General features: G+C 39.3%; 1 protein-coding gene across 1 annotated transcript in view; it reads left to right on the top strand.

Annotated features, from left to right (window-relative positions):
- nck2a (NCK adaptor protein 2a) overlaps positions 1-24963 on the top strand; it is a 43273-nt gene extending 18310 nt beyond the window's left edge. Inside the window, exons 2-4 of the mRNA XM_028591017.1 lie at positions 15553-15794; positions 22914-23680; positions 24530-24963. Coding sequence (XP_028446818.1) covers positions 15569-15794; positions 22914-23680; positions 24530-24724 — 1188 coding nt within the window. The 5' untranslated portion in view covers positions 15553-15568 and the 3' untranslated portion in view covers positions 24725-24963. The remainder of the gene's footprint in view (positions 1-15552; positions 15795-22913; positions 23681-24529) is intronic.
- The last annotated feature ends 443 nt before the right edge of the window (positions 24964-25406 follow it).

The raw sequence follows: 25406 nt of genomic DNA on the forward strand, positions 1-25406 counted from the left end.
AGAAATTGCTTCCTGTGTGTTCAGGATCACTATGGCTGGTAGTGCCATACTCACTGCACTTTAGTCTGCGTTGTGTGTTGCTGTTACTGACTAGAGATAATTTTGATTAATATTTAGATATTAATGTTCAGACAGTGATTACATTTAACTTTGAGTTACCGAAATATTTTCAAAGAGGTACAGGCAGATATTTCTCTCCTTTTATTTTCTGCATTTTTGTTTTGTTACTGACTGGAGAATTATTTATATTATATATATATATATATATATATATATATATATATATATATATATATATATATATATATATATATATATACTATTTTTTAATAATACTGTCTAGTAAAGTGTTTATTACAGTTAATACTACTAAGTGTGGTTAAGCCACATATTTGTTTTTATATTTTTGCAATCTGCACTTTAGTTTGTGATTTGTTTCTGACTTTACCAGGCTTGGTCAGTGCTCAATATACTACTGTGATTGAAGTAGTTAAATAAAAGATGTCATTCATATAAATTCATGCATCACCTAATTTCATCATCACATACAGGCCTAGCCTCCAGTAAAGAACATTTAGTTTAATCTATCTAATCTTGTGTTGTTCATACTATACAATGATTTATTGCTTGTCTTTGTTCAATAATACAGAAGACAAAGAGCTTAAAAAATAATCGCATATTAAATTGCCATATCTGTGAAGAAAAAATGCAGTTAGATTATTTTCCTAAATCGTTCAGCCCTAATAGAAACAGGAGAGCTGAGAAGGTGAGAATAAGTATTTAAACTGTTTAAGTTTTAAGCCAAAGCATTGGCCAGAGATGAACATGATGGCATGGAGATAACATCATGCATTACCTTTTTGACCCTCAGCTGAAGGCAAAAAAAAGAAACCTAAGTTGTTCATATGATTTAGAGGTGTCAGGAAAAACTGTTTTTGTCCATAATAGGGAGTATTTAGCCAGGTGATACATTCCTTGTGTTGGACTTGCTGTTGGAATTTGTGCATTTAAAGCTAGAGGCTAAATTGATAACCGATAGTCACCATTTAAAAATGATCAGTATTGTTTAATCAAATGACAATGTGAAAACAGTAACCTTTTACAAAGGGCTGCTTGTAGTGAGGGAACCTACAGAGAATATTGACCCGATTCCACAGCCCCCCTCGGCTTTACAGAGCTTTGTATTTAGTTTTAGCTCATTGTTTAGCTGCCCAGTCCACAACTTTACTGTTTTGGTCCACTGTCCCCGCGCTCATAGTGCCGTTTTAGGCAGGCAGCTGTTTTCAGCACTGCAGCACTGTACACCGCCTGCTCAGCCCCAAACCGCAGACAGACAGTTACCTACTAACTGTTGAACATAGTTAGCATTTAGCAGCTAAAGAGCAGATATTTCTCTCAGGAGTAAAACACAGAGCTGAAAGAGAGTGAATATTGGACTTACATTCATCAGGTGCCAAGAACTCCAAATACATGACAATGTTGCTCTGTAACTGCTGGATGTGCAGACAATAAATTAATTAGAATAGGCTGCTTCCTAAATTGTTGAACTATTTCTTTCTTCCTCCACTTTTTGTTTCTGAAACAATTAGGCCAATTCATTGTCTCTGATTACATTTGTCCATCAACTTCTCCAAATCAATCATACATGCCTTAATTTAAAATATGCTTCTTGGAAGAGGTAGAGAGGGCAGTATAGAAAGAAAAGAATATGAATCATCCCCTCTTACTTTTGGGTGGTTGTTTTATTATACTCATTCTCATAATGTTTTTTCTACTGGCAGAGGTGGATGTCAGTTCTGATGCTGTGAAAGAGTGGAGGCATACAGCGATCTTTATGCAGTGTCTTGTTCGGCTAATGCTGAAACATGGCTTTCAAGAACTAACATATGTAGTCCATGTATACATGGAAAAGAGATGTAGCTTGACTTAAAGAGTTTGACTATTCCATTTCTGTTTTCGACATACTGTTCTGTCTCCCTGTGGACATCAGCACAAGGTTATATAACATAGACAAACAAACATGCAGGATACCAAGCAGGATATTAACAACCCTGTGCTCATGCTCCTTAGGAAGAGTTCCCACGTGTCTTTGAAAACCTGGATAAATTTAGACTATGTTTTTTTTAGTCAGTCGTGGAAAATAACAGTCACTCATGGAAAATAAATAACATTGTAAAATGTCCCAGGAAATGTTTTCTTTCCTGAAAATATTTGAATAAGTTTCATCATTTCCATTCTCACCATCATCCATCTTGTGACAGATCACATTAGGTTTGCTGAACACTCTTAATCATCTGAACAATTAGTGGATTAATTATTGTAAAAATTGTGATGTGATTGATACTTCTCTTTGTCATGACTTGATAAACTAATGTCGTTTGGTTTTGGACTGTTGCTTGGAAGAAAAACTAGTACTTTAATTATGTCATGTTGGGCTCTGGGAGATTACAGTGGGCATTTGTCTAAATTTTTAAACATTTTATTCACAAAAACAATGAATTCATTAATCAAGAGAACACTTGGCAGATTAATTGATTAAGAAAATAATTCTTACTTGCAGCACAGTGTTTCTTTGCTACTTGCTAAGTTGTTTTATGACTCTGCCTCCATCGTTATCTCACATTTAGTCCACTTATTAGCCATTTAGTTTAAGATACTTACTGCATAATTCTTTGTCATGGTATTAGTCTGGAGACCTTTCTTCTGTGCAAGCCCCTAAGAGGTGTGGAAAAAAAAACTGAACTTAAAAAAGAATAAAGGAAATAATGAATGTACGAATTGTTATCACTTTCAGTAGGGCATCATTTACACGATTCAGTTTGTATAATCCACTTTAAATCTTGTTCTTGTTTGTGGCACAGACTATTGAAATATTAACTGTGACTGTCTAGTCAACAGTTGACTATATGTAAATGACCTAAGTAAATTATCCACATCTGTACTTGGGTGATGACGTTTTAAGGCGATCAACAGGTCTGCATTGCATTGCACCATTTTTTCTGCATTGCTCATGCTACATGAGTCTGTACTCTCTGGGGTACCTCACTTGATCAAAGAGAATAATGCAGGTCCATAGCCGAGGGAGCAGTACAGAGAAGAGCGATTGAGCAGAAGGTACAAAGACAAGGTAAAGCTCAAGCTGGGATAGAGTCAACAGTGGTTTGTGTGTTTTACACTGTTTTGTTTTAAGACTATTTTTGTACTGAGCTTCTGCATGAGCTAACTTTATTTTACAACATATTTTTTAGCAATTTATCCCGAGAGTAAGTAGTTTTAAAACAAAGTTGGCAGTAACTTTATTTCCTTATACGTACAGTATAGGGTCATCACTGGTGGTACTCCCTGCATATTCATCACATATGAAGCATATAGTGAATTTCCTCAAAGATGGAAATTGTGCACACAACACAATTGCACACAGTAGACACACTTGTTTAGTTTACCTCCCATGTTACTTTATTAAGAGACAAAATCTACTGCCATATACTGTATTGCTTGCAGGGATCCACACAGATGCATGGTGATGTATGGGATTACCTGCATGAAAGTGTGAAGCTGGATGTTTGAAAGTAAAGGAAACATTTTCTTTTGCACAAATGCTTTGTTTTTTCCTTATTCGGTCCTCTTATTAATCCATGCATATTCTAAAATAAGACTGACACTGAGGTCTGTGGATTATCCAGAGTAACTGGGGCAACATTTCTGGAAAGAGACATTGCTGTTGAGTTTTTCAAAGATGGCTTTTTGCACCACAAACTAAATGTTATTCCATTACCTCCACTGTATTGTAGTGGTAGCAGAAAACCTGAACAAATTGAACCAAAACTTTCTGCATGGCTAGATACTACAAGGCAGAGAAAATATATATTTTGTGGAGTGCTTGTGAACTGCCCATATTCACCTTGTGTTTTAGGTAAGAATAAAACAAACAAAAAACTACATTATGGCTCCAACACAGGGTGACTTTGTTTTCACGGTTTATTCATTGTCTGTGTATTTACTTTCCACTAAAAATGCACGATCCATCAGTTAGGAAAGGAGCTGTGTGAGAGCTGTGAAGAGAGAGAGAGAGTAATGGGAGGCTCCTAGGAGTACAAGACAATTTAAAAGTAAACACACACCAACGCTGCTGCTTCTGCATCCCTAGATGTGAGTTGTAAACAACACACCATTTCATGAACAGAAGCAAAACAGCATTAACTGGCTCACAGAGCTACCCTTGTGTTTTCATGTGTTGAAGATTGTTAGTGCATGTGGCCTAGATTGCTTCCATTAAGAGTGAAATGACATGGTGTTGAAATGAAAATGAAACTCCTCAAACTCTGCTTTGAGAGACACAGTCTTTAGGAAAGTGCAGGGTTAACGGTGTCTTCTACACTGCTGCTCTGCAGTAGACTGGAGACCAAATGTTTGCAGGAGAGGAGGCTGTAGGTAACAGGAAAATAGTCATTAAATATTCTCAGTTCAACACCTAGGAGTATACCAGTATATGAATGAATATATTTGTGTTATTGTGTCATGCATACAATAAAATATGCCCAGCCCACATGGGCTTACAAGACACCATTACCTAGGAGAAAGGACCAGATGCCAATGTAACCACACACGCTAAACAATTAAACCTTCTAGTCTTTTTTTTGCCAAGCTTTAAAAACAAAAGTCACCAACTTATAAATATTAAAATTAGGGCTGGGCAACGATTAAAAGTTTTAATCGCAATTAATCGCATGATTTCCCTGATTAATCTCATTGTTATATGCAAAATCCAATAATGAATTCAAAAGTAGTGTATAGCGCAATTTTATTTTAAATGTTCTGCCATATGAACGAGAGTGCCATAAAAAAGTTTCTGCAAACACATCAGCATTTTGTTTATACAGTAGCAGATAAATAAAATATTTAGTGTAAATCTCAACTTAAACAATGTAATCAAAGCAAATACAAAATTAAAGCTTATTGCCACTGCCAGGGCATTCATGTTATCCTGTTTATAAAAAAAAAAACTGCCCTGAGCCACAATCATAACATTAAAACTGTAACTCCGAGGTAATTATGGTTACCCAGTGATGTCCAGTAGTCCCCAGTTGCACGTTGTAAAGTGGTCTCTTTTTGCGGTCCTCTCTTTTTCATACAACTCGTGCATTCTGCTTGTGATGGTGCGTCTTAAGGGAATCTTATACCTGCCGTCATTTGTTGCAATTCTCAGAATGTTTCTCAGACCAACGTCCTCCACAACACAAATCGGCCTGCAGTCTGTAGCTATCCATTTCGCTATGGCATTTGTTAGCTTCTCTTGCCTTTATTTATCTATGCTTCCCCCACACGCTGCATCTAACGTAGTCTGCCGAAGCCTCGCGCCACTGTTTGTTTCGTTGAATGATTTGCTGGTATCAACTGTTTCATTTAGGTGAGTCAGACTGGAAGTACTCCAGTGATAAGAAAATTCAACTTTGCAGTGAACCCCCAATGTGTCATCATCCGTGCACCAGAACATTTCAGGATTTTGGTCAGACATTACATGTAAAATCGGAGTTCTTAACTCATCATAATACGGACAATACAGGAGAAAATGTGATTCGTTCTCAACTTCTCCTAGTTCACATAGTTCGCACAACCTTTTTATCTTCTTGAAAGTTTTTGAATCTACCTACTTCATAGTATATTAAGAAGTGACGGTTTGTTGAATCTGACTTTGCAGTCGTCTAGCTTGCTTTCTTCTTGTAAGAAAAACAGTTCTGCAAACTTGTTGCAGTGATATTGATTTTTATTTGTGTTGAGTAATAAGAAAGCCCATTCTTTCTTTTTATTTCCTATAATGTGGCAACATCCTGATGAGTTGGTGAAGTGAATTGATATTGATTGCATAAAGTGTGAGTTTGTTGCATAGCCTATGTTTTAGGGCTGGGAAAAAAATCGATTTAATTTAAAAATCGAGTTGGTAGGTCAAATTGATTCATATTTTCAAAAAATCTATTTTTTAGATATTTTTTCAATCCAAATACAGTATAGATAATTTTGATGTTTAACAATCTTTGTTGGACACTGCACAGTGACTTTTCAGTTAGAGAAAGGGTTTGCCTTTGCAATTTTGTTTATTTTGATGCACTTTAATTAAATACAATAAATATATATTTTTAAAATATATTTACAGTTTGCAGTTATTTTATTTTAAATGGAAGGGGGGGGAAATCGAATTGTAAATCAAGTTTTTAATAAAAAAAATCGCCCAGCTCTATGTTTTATTGCTCCTAAAGATAAACTCTTTACACTCTCGCTGATTCTTTACAGGAAAAAGATTATAGGTCCCAAACTTCTGAACAGGAAATATTTCGACCCAACAAGGTCTTCCTCATGTGTGGCTCATGCTGTGGTTTGGGTGGAGGGCTCCCATATAGCATCTGCCCTAGATACACCACCTGTTGTTGTGAACATGTTTTTAAAGATTATAGGAATGGCATGCCATGGTGACCAACCAATTGGATACCCTAGTTTTAGAACCAATACAAATCCCTTTTTCTATTTAATAAAAAAGCTTCACAGATGCATGTGTTTAATTTTGTCGTAACACTAAGGAACCATACGTTAACTTTGCCTAATTAAAATACAGTCTACTTCAATACCAGGGTTCAACAATAATGGTTGCCCGATAGCCCGGTGCAAGTAAAACGCCACTTCAGGCAAGTAACAACCCAGTTGCCCTTTCGGTTATCATCGTATCATAAATGACGTCATCGTTCTCCTGCCCAGCCGGAGAGTGCTTGTCAAATAATTTGAATGTGCCGTGGTGCTTGAAGGTTTTTTCCGATCTTTTTTTTACCCTTTTTGACGCTTTCAAGGTTTATGACTTTGGTTTGATATTTTTTGACGTTTTTTTCTACCCTTTATTTCTGCATTTTTTGGACCCTTTTGACTTTTTTTGGAGGTTTGACATATTTTTTCATTTTTTATTTTTGACTTTTCTTTTTGACGCTTCTTGACACTTTCACTATTTTCTTTTAACATTTTTTAGGGGCCAGTAAAAATTGACTTTGGGCAAGTAGCAATTTCTTTCACTTGCCCGACAGGACAAGTGAACAAAAAAAACTTAATTTTGAACCCTGAATACCTAGCCATACTTATAGGGAGTATAGCCATACCCGTAACCAACATTACCATTTTGGTGTAGCAAAGTGAGCAACATCGCTCTCATTGCAAAAACGCATAAATAGCACATTGTTTATTTATATTGCGACTAATTATCTGTTCCTAATTTTACGTGATCACTTCATAATTCAGTCTCTGGAAAAACTGAAGTTATGTTGACATTAATTATCTTATTTCTATATCCATCAAAATTGGAATCTTGTCCGACTCATCAAGATGTGGTTTGGGCAGCTGTAGAGAAGCAGGTTGGTCAGAATATAACGGTGTTTCTCTCCATAACCCTGCTTGCAGATGTAAAATGAAATGAAATCTCTGTACTCCTCACTTGCCTGACTGTCATGGGTATTCATTCATAAAGAGCAAACAGCATCTTTATACTCGGGATGTTTATAATATGTGATCACTCCTACATTCATAGCAAGTGTATCTTCTTGCTGCTTCTGTTAGATGGCCTCTGGATTGCTTAATTGACTGCACTGATTATATGGGGGTGTAAGAAAATCTAAAATGCAGGACTTGTTTCGCTTAGGGCATTTTGTCTGTTTGATTCCACAAGCTGCTCATATTCAACAGAGTATATTTTCCAAGCCAATAAGACACTGCAGTGTAAAAAATGTTTCTTGCCTCCAGTCTCAAAATGCTCGATATGGCATAGAGCATCTCTTGTTCTCTGCACAGCCTGCAGCACTTGGATGGTCTTTTTAAATTCAACCATGCTTCAGGTTAGAGTGAGGAAAACTAACCGCTAACTGTTGTGTTTCTCTCCATATGTTGACAGGACATAGATTTGCAAAGCTTGGTGGGACGAAAACACCAAGTTTAGTCAGAATGTAATGTGAGAAGGTCCTTGGAGATATGCTTTATGATGAGGGGTTAAAAAATAAATGAAAATTTACAAAGTTTAGTACAGTTAATTTGAAAAGCATCCAGCTTATAGCCACTGTCACATCTTTGTTGTTTGACCTGGAAGTGACCTGTTCTTCCACATTCATACTTTATTTCTCTTCTCTCTCTCTCTCTCTCTCTCTCTCTCTCTCTCTCTCTCTCTCTCTCTCTCTCTCTCTCTCTCTCTCTCTCTCTCTCTCTCTCTCTCTCTCTCTCTCTGTCAGACACAAACACAACATCCCCTCTGGTGTTTCTGTCTCTTTGAGTTGAGTGAAAACAAGCAACCTTGTACATCAAAGCTGTGTTCACTACATTGGCCCGGCTGTGCTTTACAGCGCTTGCCTTTTGTTGTTGTGCCAGGGGACATGGATACCAGGCTGTCACATAGAGTTAAAAAATAGACAGTCCTTCCTACTTTACCTATTGACCAAAGGTTTAAAAAAAAAAAAGGAGAAAAAGGCATGAGGAAAACTATGCTAATAGATGATAAAGAGGTTGCGTAGAGAGGATTGTGTTATAAACCTTACAGAGAACAAGCTGCCCAGAAGAGACGCTTCATCATGTGTTTAGAGTGCAGGGAGTTGTGCAAAGTGAAGCGCTGCACTGTTGTGGAAGGAGGTAAAGTGGCCATCAAGGAGTAGAAAAAACTACCAACAAGTTTGAAGTCAGCTATTTATAGCTGAAGAGAAGAAGAGAAATAAAGTAAGAATTGCAGTGCAGGAGGGAGTCAACATTGTTTATTATCTTCAGCAATCATTATGATAGAATAATATAAAATGAACATGATGCACTACTCTGTGCCTAAAATAAGCAGATACTAATTAAAACAGCTACTCACATAATGTGATCTCTAACAGATTAGGACTGGAGGTTGATGCTTCAATAAAAAAAAAAAATCATCAATACCTACTACCATCTGTCTGCACAGATTTAGTGATGCAGGGATTAAATAACGGGGGTAATGCACAATCATATAGTGCTGTAACTCTGCTGTCAAAATACGGTCTTAAGTGCATATTATCATGTGACTTTAACATAAATAAATAAAATAGGCTGGTAACACCTTTTTAAAATATTTCCAAGGAGTTTTTGGGGACGTTACTGGAGATCTACTTCTCTCCTTTTGTTTTTGACTTTAATGGGGGAAAGGAACACCTTTGTTTCTGCCCAGCACCCACACAGACCACTCTGTGGGTGCTGGGCATATATTGGCCTTTTGTGTAGAATGAAAGTTGATCCTTTGTAAAGAAATATCGAAAAGTGAAGGGATAAAAGTCAAATTCTTTTGGGAACGCCCCTTGCCAGTGGAAATGGGACCACCCAGTAACTGTTGTCATGGAGACTCACTCAACAATGTTGGCTTTACTCAGGAGAGGAGGCTGAAGCAATGACAGAAAATGAAAGTGATGTGAAAAATTGCTTGTAAAGAGAGGTCGGGAGAAGGAAGGACCAGGTAAAGAAAGAAGGGAATGACACATTTCTGTCATCATCCATTTAGACAAGTTAAGAGGCATTTGTCTCTGGAAGTGTGTGAAAGTGCAACATTGCTGCTTCAGTGGCCGACATGAGTGAACTAGTATCACTACCATTTCATTTCTCTTTATACTTTTATCATTAGATGGCCAAAAACTGACGCAATACAATAGAGCAACTATATGCTATATAACGATTATATATAACGCCATTAACGATTATTTTCCTTACCGATTTAACTGCAAATTTCTTTTTTATTTAATTGTTGGTCTATAAAATTTCAGAAATATAGTGATGGGTACTTGCTAAACCCCAAGGTGCCATATACAAATTGCTTGTTTTGTTCAGTCCAAAACCCAAAGATATTCTATTTAGTGTCACAAACAAAAAAGCTAATCATCACTATTAAGAAATTGAAAGAGGAGTCTGTTTGACATGACTTGAACAATCAATGAATTTTTTTCAATACCTTGTTTTACGAAATAAAAACATGATTTCTACAAAAGAGAAGCCAAAAGCCTTTAAAGTTATTTTGGTTCCATGTAACTTAGCACTTCTATAAAATGTCTTCCAAAAACTTTAAGATCACTTCTTGTTTTGTAGGATTTCAGTCAAATGATTTTCCATGGGAAGCAATCAATAAACTAACTAGTCAACATTATAAGCTTGTAATATGAGTAAACGTGCCGGATATAATTTGGTGCTTTTGGGAAGTAATGTCCTCTGTGGAGTCAATGCAATCTGTCCGTAAAAGTCGGGATCCAGCTCAGCTCCTGAGACTCATGAGAACAATCAGCTGTTTTTGTGCTAGAGCAGCAAGAATTAAACTAATATATTTATATATAATATATATCTATAAAACATTTACTAAAGTCTCTCAATTACATGGGAAATCAGCATGGTAATATGTGCGTCCAACATCGTTTTCATTTGCACAGCATAAAACTTATGTACACAACATCATATTAATAACAAACATATTGTAATTTCAGGTCTAATGTAATTATGAATGTCTGCTGATCAGATCGCTTGTAATCCTCATAATATAGAGCTGGACTTTTTAGGAATTTTGTTTCTGTCCTAGGTTGGATTAGATTGTTAGGTTGTTAGGTTGTTAGATTGCGCTACGTGCTATGGTTTTTGGAATAGTTGAGTTTGATAAAGAAGCTTTGTGTCTGCAGTCATATGGTGAGGTGGTGATAGCAGCCCTGGCTCTAACTGTGTGGTCTAAGTGTGCCTTCTTCTCAGTCCTATTTTGAGCCGACAGCGAGAAACCCTTTTGGTGTTGTATTTGAAATGTCTTTGTGGGTGTTTGGGCTTTTTGATGGCATCCACTTATATGGCACCCATTTTTGCCTCTAAAACTGAAGAAGAGCAACCACTAACCTCACCACAGAGAGGCAGATAAGCTTATGTCATATACCACACCCTCAGTTTAGGGCCTGTGAGATGTACTGCATGTGAATGAGTAATGAGTGTGATGGAGTTGTAAACTATTGCCAGTTTAACAATATATTTGTCAATCTGTTTTTTGACTTTGAGTGTAAGAGGGCAAAATTCGTATGTTTCGTATGTGAAAAACGCTGACTGGATGACAAAGGCATCTAATTCTGCACCGGCCTGGTTTTGTTAATAGAGAATAATCATTCTGTAAAGAAGACCATTAGGCCTCTTTAAATCACAGAGCCATGTCCACAGTGGCTGTAATAGTGCGAGTCTGGCTTCCTCATGTTTCAATCTGTTCAGCCCACTCCAAATGGTTTGGACACTGATTGCCAGTAGGGAGTAAAGCAGTCCTCCTTTCTGTGAGAAGCAACTACTGCAAACAGCGTGGAGTGAAAATGTCCCCCATTGGCTGAATTCTGTCTGTCTTTGACCAGAATGCCAAACACAAAAAGCTCTGCCAGACGTTTTCTTTAAACATCCCCTCTTTTTATAAATCTCTTTTACTTTCCCTTTCTTTTTGTGCAGTTTTGAAAGAGCCTGTGAGCGTTCCCCCCTCAGTGAAGGGTGTTGTGAAGTGCTGGTGAAGCCCAGCTCAGCAGTCTGTCGCTCATCTTTCCTCTTTTAACTCTCATCAGAGGAATGGGAGGGTCATGGGGGGCATGGGCTCTGAGGCTTTTCTCTTTTTTTTTTTTTTTTTTTTTTTTTTTTTTTTTTTAAACCTAGTCTCCCCCCAAATCTGTTTGTTTTCTTTTGTGTGTTTGTATGCTCTCTCACAAGAAAAGCGTTTTTTGTTCAACCATCTGCCTGTTTGTTAACCATATCAAGGAAACTGAGTTAGTGGCTCTGATTAAATGACGAATGTATCATAAAATGTTTAGTGGATCCAGTTTTCACCCACAGTAAAGTGAAGCACAAATGGTTTAAAACAAGACTTTCAGATTGATTTTTGTAGCTTGTGGATTTCATTGACATGTCTAGAATGACTGCACATTACCATCAGAATGAGCAATGGTATGGCTGACTCTCTGACATGATTGCCCATTGAGGAGGATGGTTTTGATTTGGAGCGGCATTCACATCATGCTGTCTAATAAGTAAGGTTGTCAAGGAGACAGAAATTGGTATCATGGGTGAGGGGAAATAGTCAGAAGTACCCATGCTGGGATGGGAAAATATGTTATTCTGCCAATTTAGAGGTCACAAGCGGAAATAAATTACACTAAGCTAGAACTATTGTGTTGTGAGATTATTTTAACTCCGGTGCGTTTGCCTGTTTGGTTCGCTTCGTTAAGGTTGGTGTAAAAGCCATCAAACAAACTCTGGTGTGGACCAAAAAGACCTAAAAAGGTGAGTCTCAGTAACTATAACATAATATTACCGTAAACGGTGCCTCTTTTTCATCCTGTTTCTACCTGGTTGTCATTATTTATAAAATTAGATTGAGTCAGGACTAATAATGCTCATAGTCATTTAGTGAATTCTTTGTGAAGAAAAAACGTGCAGCACGACCTGCTGTTAGTCATCAGAATTTCCCCATGTGGGTACAGGATATCCTCACCAAAATTTTCCAATGAATGAGTTATCCCACAGATGACTTTATGTTTACCATTTGTTTATAAAAAGCCTGTGTGATCACAAACAAGACCAAAACTAAAAGGCACCAAACTGCTTCTTTTTTTTTTTTTTTAGCTTTTTTGTTGTTGTTATGCTTGTCTGCATGACGGCAATAATCTTTTGAATCTAAAGCCAGGAGTTAATACCACTTATATTTCTGGTCTACTTTGTATTTCCATATCTCAAATGTAGTGACAGTAATACCATGGAACATTTTCCCAACAGACCTCATCAGGTTTGCTCATCCATCCATCCTCACCAGGAGGAATAAATGCAATTAAAGGAAAGGAAAGTAATAGCCTGGTCTAATCCAGTAGCTGTAGCCTGAGGCAGATAGAAGCCACAGCACGTTCACATACCTCCTGTCTCCTGTAAGAGTTGACGTCACCGTCCCTCATCTTGTCATAAATCTGTCCTTCCACTTCTATTTCCTGAGCTCTCCAAAGTATCACAGCTGCTGCCTTTCTTGTCTCGTCCTGTACGTTGATGACCTTTCCACAGTCTTCCTTCTGCTGCCTTTGTTGCTGCAGTAAAAGTTGTCACATAATGGAAAGTTGAGTAGCTTAACTTATGGTGAACTTGACATAAACTTTCCCTGTGGTGTGTTGCACAACTCCCTTCTTTTCCCTCCTTTACTGTCCCTGTCCCGGCCTGTGAAGAAATCCAGTTTGACAGCTTTAGTGACGGCAAGCAGAGGCACTTTCACAAGTTCAGCATTGTACTATGCAAGCTGTTGCACTTGAATTTTTACTGCTTGTTGTAGAGATAGAAAGCCGTTATTAGACACTCTCATGCAGTGACACACAACCCGGCTTTTGGTTGTGACTGTAATGTAAGAATGTACTTAGTGATGGCTGCGCTGTCTCTGTGGTTGTGGCCTAATTGAAGTGGAATTGAATATCTTGGGTTGAAAAAACAGCTAGCGCTTTAGAGTGCTCCCATTTGCATTTCATAAAATGTAGCCACACAGAAGATATCAATCTTTCCACCAGTAATGGAATCTTTTATATGGTCTAATTTGTGCAGCTACACTTCTCATCAGTCATAATTCTCTTTTGTGGTTACACTTCATCTGTGCACTGCCCTTTCATTAAAGAATAAAGTAGAAGTCACAATACAAGTAAGGAAATATAAAATCTTGCATCTTAAATGTGTGCTTTTTCCCCTTGTGTCTAGTCTTTGGAAAAATCTATATTGTTGTCCACATATGGATATACTCACCCACCTGCTTTCTCTCTAATGCATACAATTATCAATACTGTTTTTTTTTTTCTCCATTTAACTGTATTTTGCGCTGCAAGGTTGTTGTTTTTTTATTCAGAAACACAATATATGTTATAAATGTCTTAACCTAGCACCATACATAAACGGCTCTATAAAAAGTATTTAAATGTAATTGGGTTGTAGAGGATATTTAACTGTCAGTTTCAGCTCCTGAAGGTTGTTGCTGCCACAGCGTGCCACAACAGCTGATAGCCTTACATGAGATTAGATATGAAATAGATAGTTTTCTTTGATTATTCAGACAGCAATTGCCGAACAAAGTGACTATTCGTTCTATATCTTTGAATTCCCCCTTATCTTCACAGAAATTCATCAGCATTTTTACTTCCCTTATTTATTCCAGTGATCTTGTTTCCAGCTGCAGACTGTTAACTTGGCAGTGCACTAAATATAAATCGGATTGCACGGATAGTTCTCATACCGTGAGATGCCTTTTATCACAATAAAGATTCTCACAACTACTTGAGCTAAATTGCATCAAACTTTCCTGATCTCTTCATGCATCTTCCTAAATATATTTGTGAACAGATACATGTAATTCCTCAGCAGTCAAGGTGGTCCAGCAAACCCATGTCAATTTACCTCACCTAAGGCCTGTGAAATAGAGCATGTAATCGCTCTCTGTCAGTCTCAAAAACTAATAGCCAAGGTTTTGCGTGTGTATGTGTGTGTTTGTGTGTGTGTTTGAGAGAGAGAGAGAGAGAGAGAGAAAGAGCATTGAAAATAAGCACATACATTGATTTTGCATGTGTGTGCTGCTCTCTACCAAAGAAGCCATTTCAGAGGTGCGTTTTTGGGATGAATGTTGCATTTGAGAGTGACTGTTACTGTCCTGAAACCTGTCGGCCTTATCACGTTTGTCTTACAGTTGTCACAGTTTGTTTTACTTGGTATCTTGTAGGGGTGTGACGAGATCTTGTTGTACGAGATCTCGCGAGATTACAACGTGACGAGATTTCTCTTCGAGGTAAAAAGTTGTACGAAAAAAATGCCGTACTACTAACTACTGCACCCGCGCGGGTGCAGTAGTTAGTAGAGAGCTGTGGTGGTGCTGTAAGTGTTTTTGCATAGTGCTCGTGTTAGCCGCGGTATACGGCATTTTTTTTCTTACAATGTTTACATATTGTGTTAGTCTTGTCTGTCACTCTTTCGCCGTTTATTATTCCCGCAGGAAAACCAAAATGTTGCGACAAATGATTTAAAAGTGGCAGGGGGATCTTCAATAGTAATTTTACGCTCCATCACGCTGACATCACATCGCCTCAAGAGACAACTTTTCACCTCAACGAGAAATCTCGTCTCGTTCTCGTGAACCCAATCTCGTGATGTGTCTTGTCTCGTGGAGTAAGCATCTTGTCACACCCCTAGTATCTTGGTATCTTCTTCAGTGGTGTGTATTGTTGATGTTACTTTGTAAAGTCACACGTTTATAAAGTGATATTACCCTGTACATTACAAATAAGCCTAAAAATACATTTACATACTAAAGCCAAGTACCCATGATCAACCAATCTACCCCCTATAGTGGCTGTTTGGTAATGTTTACAAGGGACTGTCTGGACCAGTGTTTTTTTATTTTTTATTTTTTTTAACTTTACCCTGTGTTAAATTGTTCCTATGCTAATAATCACTCTGATGCTGTATGTATGTGGCAGTTGGTAAAGTGTGTTACTCCTTGGCTCACCCCAGCCCTTGTCTTCTCCACAGGAGGACTCCATGAAAGATGACGGAGGAGGTGATTGTTGTAGCCAAGTGGGACTACACGGCCCAGCAGGACCAGGAACTTGACATCCGTAAAAACGAGCGTCTTTTCCTCCTGGACGACTCAAAAACCTGGTGGCGTGTCCGCAATGCCGGCAACCAAACGGGCTACGTGCCATCGAACTACGTTGAGCGCAAGAACAGCCTGAAGAAAGGCTCACTGGTGAAGAACATCAAAGACACACTGGGTAAGAAGAATTTAGTTTCTCTCTGCTTAGAAATCAAAGGTCGCCTGTGTGTTTTAAGTTGAATGTCTGTAGATTATTTTCAGTAGAAGTGGAAAATCTCTGCACTTCCTTTTCAATACTCTGTTCCCTTTTAGAGGAGATAAGATGTGGTCATAAACGGTGGTCAGTTTGTGTGCATTCATGTGAATCTTCTCAGAAGTAAAATGATTCCCCCACTGTGTCTCTGCTGGGAGCTGTCACTGTGCACTCCAGGGATCCTGTTACGTTGGCTGTTGCTCTCAGCTGTCAGCACACTGTCTCAGTCCCCAGTCATGACTTGAATACATTACTGTATGTAGCCATAGCTGCCACTTATGAGAGGGACTGTCAGTGCATTCAGAATGAGTGTATATAGCTCAAGAGTTATTTTTACTTTAATGGAATTGGGCAAGACAAAAACTAAAGCTAAATGGGCTATTTATAAGCTACTCAAAAATAAAGGGGGCTTTCAGTTCTTTTATAGCCAGCTGTAAAAGAAATGTGCATGCGTGCGTGTGACACACATAGCTCCCCCACATGTCAGTAAGCAGTGGCTTTAATCGTTTCCCATCACAATTATCTTGTGTTGCTATTTTGATTACTGGTGAGCTGTGCCCTCTGAGCCTTTAGCCGCAGCTTCAAAACATCTGTATAAGGCATCATGAAATTGGTTTAATTTATTTTGACTGATGGTGAGACAAATTATCTCATAAGGCTTTCCAACAGCATGATCTAATTTCTTTTTATGATTTTAGTATTCGAAGGTAGGGGCACAAAAGGATTAGGTCTTTTGAAGCCCCTAATAGATGCCACAGACTTTATAGCCAAAAAGCAGCCTATGAGATGGTATCATATAGATGTGTGCTAAACTCGGAAGTGTATTGGTATATAGTTCAAGTCAAGAATGAAATAATTAAGCTAAAAATGATCAGCTTGCTCTACTTTCTTGGAGCAGGAAAAGCGCAGGCTGGAGCACGACACAGAATCATTCAGAAAAATTCATTTGTTTTGACAATTCTAGCATCAGCTACCACTTTTTGTCAGGCTGGTAGAGGAAGAGATAGAGAGAGGTGGATGTGGGAGTAAATAGAAATGTGGTAGAAATTCTAGCAAGACAGAATGATCAAGAAGTTCAATTGTAATAAAATAGTAACTGTGGCCCTGAAAGGCAGGGGGGGTCTGGTGGCCCAATGCGTTGATTCCTTTTGGCTCTGGATACCAGCCCTCTGGGAAACTCTGCAGCTTTATGTGGGCCAGCATGGCACAGCCTGCCACTGTCACCCTCACCAGGGTTCACTGTGTGCAGAGACAACACGCATCTCCCCCTCACTCCCCCACTTCCACACTGTTCCCATCAGCCCCATTCTCTGTCACTATAGGTTTCTGCGTTTCTATGATTAGTATATTGATCAGTGGAGAAATCAGCAGCCTAATGGTTGTGCTGGAATGATAGATTACTATTCTGTCCATGCTTTTTTTATATATCGACATTACAGCATTATGGCCTAGTTCCATTTTAGTCTAAGTAGTTTGCTTCCAGCCAGTAGCTCTTTAGTGTTAAAAGCCTGATCAAATTCAATAGGCGAGAGAGAACATTTTCATGAAGAGGTGATGAGCAAAAGGTGAGGTCGGGGGCTAATGGAACTTATTCACACACTTAAATAGAGAATCTGATTGGCTGAGAGCATGATTATTTCATCCCGTCTATACTCTCTGGCTCTTTTTCTCTCTTTTTCGCCTCTTCACTAAGTCTGCACATTGTGATTTTGCAGATAGTCTGTGATTACTTTTATCTCCAGCTTTTCCTCCTCATGTACTGTGCTTTAATATGGTTGTATCATCATCATTCATCCAGGCAGAATTGAATTGTAAATGGCTCCATACTGCTTTGTGCCCCAGTTTCCTCTCTCAGGAAATAAAGACAGTAATGGGTGAAAAAACTCCGCAAAGGTCCTGCTCATTGCTGAAACTGGGCCAGTACTTACCAGTACAACAAACTGGCAAGTTGGATATCTGTTTTTACATGGCAACAGTGTGAGTGTGTGCGTGGGTGAATGTGAAGCGAATGTGAAGCACTTTGTCCTGTCCTCGGATCAAAAAGCATTATATCCCTGCAGTCCATTTTACTCAGCGCTTTCTAATGAACATAGTTATTGTAAGAGTTGAGCGAAATAGCCCCATTTCCTGTTCTAACTTTGAAAAGAGGGAAAATGTACAGCTGTGTAAAGCACAATATGTGCACTACAGTAGTTCACCTTTGTTGCATATCATACCTTCTTCCCACGTTTTTAGGCATGCTATTGCCATGGCTCTGTGGATGCATGTGTTGGTGTGTCTCTCTGACAGTCTGTCAATCTTCTTTTACTTATTTTTTGTGCATAATTTGTGCCCCCAAATGCTGCATGTGCATGCTATGCAAGCTGCTGCTTTAGATGATTTTTTATCACAATTTATTTAAATTTTTCTCCTCTAGCCTTTTGGCAGGTTTTACACACAGTAATGCATGCTTTTATCACTGTGGCACTTGTGGAATATTGAGCAACACTGCTAGGGTTATTTAAATGGCCACATAGCTAATCTGTGATACACTAAAGTACTTTTTTAAATCATAGCACTCACTGACAGTGCTAATTCTTCATTTAGGGGCCAGGTTGGGCTTTTTCATCATGCATTATTACAGTAACTTCCACAACTGCCCTCCACTGTAAGCTATCTAGTGAAGCAATATGCTGCAACATGCTGTCATCTAGGCTTTCATCAACTCACTTCCCTCTGAGTTGAAGTCCTCTGGGCTTGAAAAGCTAGTTTCCTTCCACAAGATAAAGAGGCAGGTGAAGGTTGGGAGTGAACGTGTGGGAGGAGGGAATATAGCCTGCTGCTGCTCTAACCAGCAGGCCAGTGCCTTGAAGTGGAAATGAGTAAAGAAGAAAGGTGTTTGTGTAAGTGTTTCCCTTTGCTCGAGTCAGTGTGTTCGCTGCCTTCTAGCGCATTAATGAATAGGGTAGTTTATTAGTCATCAACTACTCCCCAAAAGTCGGGGTATATATATACATGCCATCTGAGGAAAATGTGTTAATAAGCTAATGACAGCTTATTCCGCAGTGCAGCGAATATTCAACTCTTTGTTGACTTTTGGGGAGTAGTTGATGGCTACTAAACTACATTATTCGTTAATACCCTATTACCCACACCGCCCCCTGTTGCACATCTGATGTAATTACATGCATATCTGATACGTTGCCACTACTTTCTTACTGCACCCTGTTAAAACCACAGATGAACGAATATTTGAAAATAATGCGCCACGTCGATTAGTAGTTTCTAATGGTTGAATAGTCGACTATTCTGTGAAACCCCTACTGCCTTCTTATGTGTCTCTCTTCTATACCTTGTGGGAGCGACAATCTATACGTGTGTTCACATCTGGCACATCTGGTCTTGAGTGACCACTTGTGGTCAGATCTCACTTACCCATTCTATATGCAAATAAACACATACATCGTTTGCCTTTGCACAAACCGGTAGGCTGGTTGTGTGTGCGTCATACATTTTAGTTGTTACTCTTATATAAATGTTATATATTAGAAATGTGTGTTGAGAAATGGAAAAGTGCTGCCCACAGTCTGTGAGGTAGGAGAGAAAGGGGTATTTAAAAGTTATTTTATGTTTCATGTTCACTTATAGGAGTTGTTAAGTTACTGCTGTAGACCCACATTTCCTGATTTTGCTGCTTCATAATAAAAGCTTTTAAATAACATAATGGTGGATTTTTATTGTGAAGAACTAATAGGAAATTAAACCGTTCCACAGTTTTACAGCAACTGTTTTGACCACTTTGATTCGTAATATCCTAAATAGCAAGTGATTTATATCCTACATATTCATGGTGATATATCCTACATATTCATGAATTATGGCGCATTTTATGAAACACAAAATAAGGATATTGTATACTTCCGGCTGCCTTTTCCAGGCATCCGTGGGGCACAGAGCTCCAGACAGCTGGGGATATAAGAGCAGGCTAGCTTAGACATCTAGACGCACCCTATCGGCAGAAAATGTAACTCTCCGTTGGCTTGCGAGCTGGAAAAGCCAAACTCCAGCCAGGCCAATCACATTGTGTATAGAGTCAGTGGGCGGGCTTAACATAATGACAGCAGAGTTCCGCGTGAATTTCCTGCTACTTGAAAACAAAGACGAAGACTACTGCTGCTCGCGAACCGCGGTCTTTTGAATTGAAGGACGGCACTGAAGGCATTCTTAAAAAAGGAAGATGTGTTTGGAGTTTTGCTGACCGGATACCTTCTTCATTGCTCTGTTTGGTTGTAGCGCTATCCTATTGCGTGCAGAGGGAATTTGAATGACAACCGTTTATCCCGCCCCTCGGATTGAGCCCTGCCAAAGGTGAGTTCTCAGACCCAACATCTTGATGTGGGTCTGGCTTGTCAGGCTAAGAGAAGGCAGCACCTGAGCAAAAACTGGGACACATCACTAGGGCTGTCCTCAACTAAAGATATTCTTAGTCGACTAACACTTATACGATTTTGTCAACTAATCGATTAGTTTATTTAATTGACAGAGCTGTGCGCTTTGAGAGGTGGTTAAGACTAGAAAAGCACAATATAAATGTAGTTAATTAAGCATCTTTAAAACTGAGTTTGGTGCAAAAGCACCACTTTAAATCTTGTTTACCATAAATGTGCTCAGACGTTTCCTGAAATAAATAATTAAGCATAAAAAATGACTAATCGACTAAAGAAATCTTAGTCAACTAAGACCAAAACGACCGATTAGTCGACTAATCGACTAAGAGGTGGCAGCCCTACACATCACCGACCGTATGATAATGACATCCAAAACACATGATTCACTCTCCGTGGTGTCTGTGACATGAGAAATACTTGCATACAACACATATGCGTACAGACTGCTAAAAGAATGTGGTCACGTGTAGCCTAAACCACCTCCGAATGTGGTCTGAGTGATCGGATCTCAATGCGTCCTGGGTGCATTTTCACCTGTATGAGCTGTCACATCAGATTTTATTACCAGTTGGAAATGGGGTGTATTTTATTTTTCCGAAGGGACCACCTGAAGTAGGCCCAAGAGTCAACCTTTGTCTTTGGCTCACAGTCAGGAGATACAGAATCACACACACACCTATCAGATATGTAGGATACACGCTGATATCCATAAACATAATCTGCTTGTTATTCCTGGCTCATCCTTCTGCTTTGCGTTTTTGTCAGCTGTGGCCTCTGATGTGCTTGGTCTACGGTTTGTGTGAGAAACAGGTGCCAAGGGACTCCTCATCTTTCTTCACAGCTCTCCTCCTCTTCCCCTTCTCTCTGCCAACAAGTTTCATGCTACTCTGTTTGAACCGAGCAGTTTTCCAAACAATGTAAATGTTGAATTCAGCAATGACATTTCTGTGGCATTTCAGCAGGCTCTTTGGGAAAAACTCGGTGATTAGCTGTCAAGAAACTCACTTCAGTTATTAGTAGCACACATGAGCCTCAACTGTCAAGTGAACGGTTTAAATGTTGTCAACCACGTAGTGTAACATTATTATTTTGACGTGAATTTAAATAGGAGACCTCCTTGGTTATGTTCAGCTGAGAGACTTTAGAAACTTAGTCTCATTGAAGTGTTACAAACATATGTTTAAAGATGTCTTTGAAAGTACACAAATGGAAAAGTCAGAGACAGGTAAGACAGGAGTAGACTTTGATCTGGGATATGCTTGTCATTATCAAGCCCATGGTGCCTGCTCCACTTTTCATTCCCTGTCTACACAACCTATTTCCGGTCTTTTGATTAGTATAGATGTGTTTACGGCATGTAGATAGTGTCAACAGAATACCAAGTAGATAACAAGCTTTCATTTCATTGTGTATGAGTAAAAGGACATGGGGCACTTGCAGCCTCAATTAGTTTCCCTCTGACCTAAACTGTCTCTTCTCCCCGTGGAGCTCTGGCCTTTCCCTGCTTTCACAGCTTTTCACCACTGCCCTAATGTGTTTGGATTATACATTTTAATGTAAAAGCTGCTACAATCAATATTTTATATTAATAATGGATCAAATGATGGTTCTGATCAATGGATGAAATTATCTGTGAAAGGGGTTGCTTGTAGTGACAAACCCATGGAGGATTATCACCTGACTCTGCAGGTCCCCTACATTTTACAGAGCATCTTATAGCTAATTGTTTTTAGCAAGCTGGTGAACATAGTGGAGCATTTACAGTAGGAGACCAAAACCTAGTGAAAAGACTGTGAAAAGTGAATATTGGACTAGCATTCACAAACATGATTCCAACTGAATGCTAATGGCATCCATGTCTGCTGGATGTGTAATTAAGCAACTATTTATCTAACACGTTTGCAGTATCAAACTTTATATGGTGAGAATATGTCAATATTGTGTTTACAGTTGTGGCCAAGAAATGAATTTATGCAGGTTTGAAGGTGATTTAAACCACTTCATCACTGAGGTTCTGGGGAATTGAGAAAATCACACCCCCATCCAGGGGTGGTGATATCATTAATAAACTCCTATGCAGGGAAGTGTTTTGGATAAATACACTCAGCACTTTAGAAGTGAGAAGAATTTAATCTGACTTGCTTTCTCTAATGTCAAAGTATGTTAAAGTATAGTATTTAAGATGAATATACTTTTATTCCCATTGTACTGTGAACATTTTTAGGTTTGTTTTTATTCACTTTTGACCTGTTTGTGGGCATTTGCCCTTTAATGACTGATTAATGGGTGTATGAATCACACCTGTTGATGATTCTTATTAAGGGCTTCATTGCCTATTCTCTCCAAGGACTCTGATGAAGATGTAACCTTACATCGAAACGTTAGTCACTGTTATGCACCTTAAGAAATAAAACCATTAAGTAAGAAGACATCTGTGTTGCACCGGCAATTTTTTTGTTATTTTATACTGTTGTGTCTTGCCTTGGTTGCACCGGATTGTTGTGGTCTGCAGAAGCGCAGAGAACTCTCCTTTTTAGTTGATTTAAACCACATAAGTAGAACAAATCGGGTTCTCTTTCTGTGTCACCATTCTCTTTTGTTTCTGTTCATGCTGCAGGTTTGGGAAAAACTAAGAGGAAGACCAGCGCCCGTGATGCATCCCCAACACCAAGCTCAGACACAGAGTACCCCTCCAATGGCAGCGGGGGCGGAGGTGGAGCTGCTGAAAGGATCTACGACCTCAACATTCCCGCCGTGGTCAAGTTTACCTACACAGCAGAGAGAGATGATGAGCTGACCCTGGGCAAGGGCTCCAGGGTCATCGTGATGGAGAAGTGTAGTGACGGCTGGTGGCGGGGCAGTCAGGCAGGCCGCGTGGGCTGGTTTCCCTCCAATTATGTCCTGGAGGAGCTTGGTGGGGCTGATGACAGAGAGGAAGAATATTCCTCACAGGGCTACCACGTAGGCTCTCAGGGGACTTTGTTGGCCAATGGGCAAGCAGGCGGCCTCGGTGCAGTGCTCCACTTGGTTCAAACACTCTACCCCTTCAGCTCTGTGACCGAGGAGGAGCTGAACTTTGAGAAGGGAGAAGTCATGGAGGTGGTGGAGAAGCCTGAGAACGACCCCGAGTGGTGGAGGTGTAAGAACTCACATGGCATGGTGGGCCTGGTGCCTAAAAACTATGTGGTGGTGCTGGATGAGCGGCCTGGCCTGCCCTCCCCTTCGTCGAGCTCCCCGCAAAACCGCTTGGTGGCACCGGCACGCTCAGGGAAGTTCGCTGGGAGGGACTGGTACTACGGCAAAATCACCAGACACCAGGCCGAGTGTATACTCAACGAGAGAGGAGAGGAGGGCGACTTCCTTGTACGAGACAGCGAGTCATCGGTGAGTCTGTGGGGTGAAGTCATAGTTAGATCTGGAAGGCTGGGAGAAAGTAAAATGATGCAGAAGAGGAGGTTTGATACATTTTAGTAGAAGGAAGATATAGCTCCAAGGAAATGTGAATTAGTTTCTGCATGACATGTTATGGGCCCATATTTAAGAGCCAATTTAGGAGTAAAAATGTTGTCTTCTAAAAGTGAAGAATGTGACACATTTATTATTTTATTTTTATTGCCACTAGCAATTAACATGTAAAATAAGCAACAATCTAATATATGAATATATGATTTATGAAGAGATGGAAGCAAAAAGAAACTGGACCAGGGAGGAAAATCTGCTGCTGGTTAAGTAGAGAGGTGTGTCAGAGAAGTTTAGAAAGAAGTTTAAAATGTAGTATCACAATGACAAGTGCAGACAATGCCGTTGCATAGAAAGCAAACAAAATCAATCCCAAATCAAAACAACAACAACAGTAGTGTAACACCTTATCCAATGTCCAGTTGGAGCAGCAACAGCTGCAAATCATAGGCAAAACTACGCTATTCTGAAAAGATTGGACAGATTTTTTTTTTTATTATGACCCATGCTAAATTGAAAAGTAATTTTAAAACCTGTGCCCCATCTTCTCCTAATGACCACTAGCCACTGGGTGTACTGAACGAATTTTACCTCTTTTGAGTCCAAAATTTGACATGTTGCAGTTTGATAAATGTGGGCCTAGATCTTTAAATGTGAGAATACACTGCCACCTGCTGGAGAAAAGCAGCCGGTCTTAAAATGTGTTTTTTTTTTTTGGGTCATTCTCTTATATTTGTAAGCACATCAACAACTGTCTCCCTCTTTTATTTTCAGCCCAGTGATTTCTCTGTGTCTCTGAAGGCAGCCGGTAAGAATAAGCACTTTAAAGTGCAGCAGTCAGAGGGAGTGTACTGCATCGGCCAGCGCAAGTTCAACTCCATTGATGAACTAGTGGAGCACTATAAGAAAGCCCCCATCTTCACCAGCGAACATGGAGAGAAGCTGTACCTGGTCAAAGCTTTGCTGTGATTCACACATCCTCACAAATACACTGGATCTCACGCACAAACACACACTCTTCATACACACTATACACACATAATACTAATGCCACCCCCTAACTGTCTTAACTCGAGCCTTAGCTCTGGACCCTCCTTGCTGTGGCGTCTGTACTATATCCAGTTTTTTCTGTCACCCTCCAGTGTTGATCAGGTCAAACTCTTTCTAGCTCTACAACCGAGCAGTTAACCCCAAGACGACGAGCACTGTCAGCAAATACCCAGCTACTTCCTTCATGTACAGCACAGTGCATAATAAGCCTCTGTCTCTTGGATGTGCTAACATGTGCAGTGACGATCTGCTGCATACAGAACGCCTGAAGCCTTGTTGGGGGTTGAGCTCTCCTTCTGATGTCATACACAATGTCCATTTACTACTGCACATTGTAGGTTACACCATTGCTCTTAATCCACATAGGAAGGCAGACATTCAACAGTTGAAAGAGGACTCGAGCCTCTGACTGACCTTACCTGTCAAATTGCTTGCCATGGGTTTATTTTGTTCATTTTTTTTTTTTTTTTAAACAAACAAAATAAGTGCTTGTTCCTGAGTTAAATTTATTTTTTTTTAAGATCATTTAAATTCCTCTCTGGAGTTTTGAATCATTGCTCTTTCATACAGTGACTTCACAAAGTGACCAGAATCACTCTCT

This window comes from Perca flavescens, chromosome 11 (genome assembly GCF_004354835.1).
Source record: "Perca flavescens isolate YP-PL-M2 chromosome 11, PFLA_1.0, whole genome shotgun sequence".
NCBI lineage: Eukaryota > Metazoa > Chordata > Actinopteri > Perciformes > Percidae > Perca > Perca flavescens.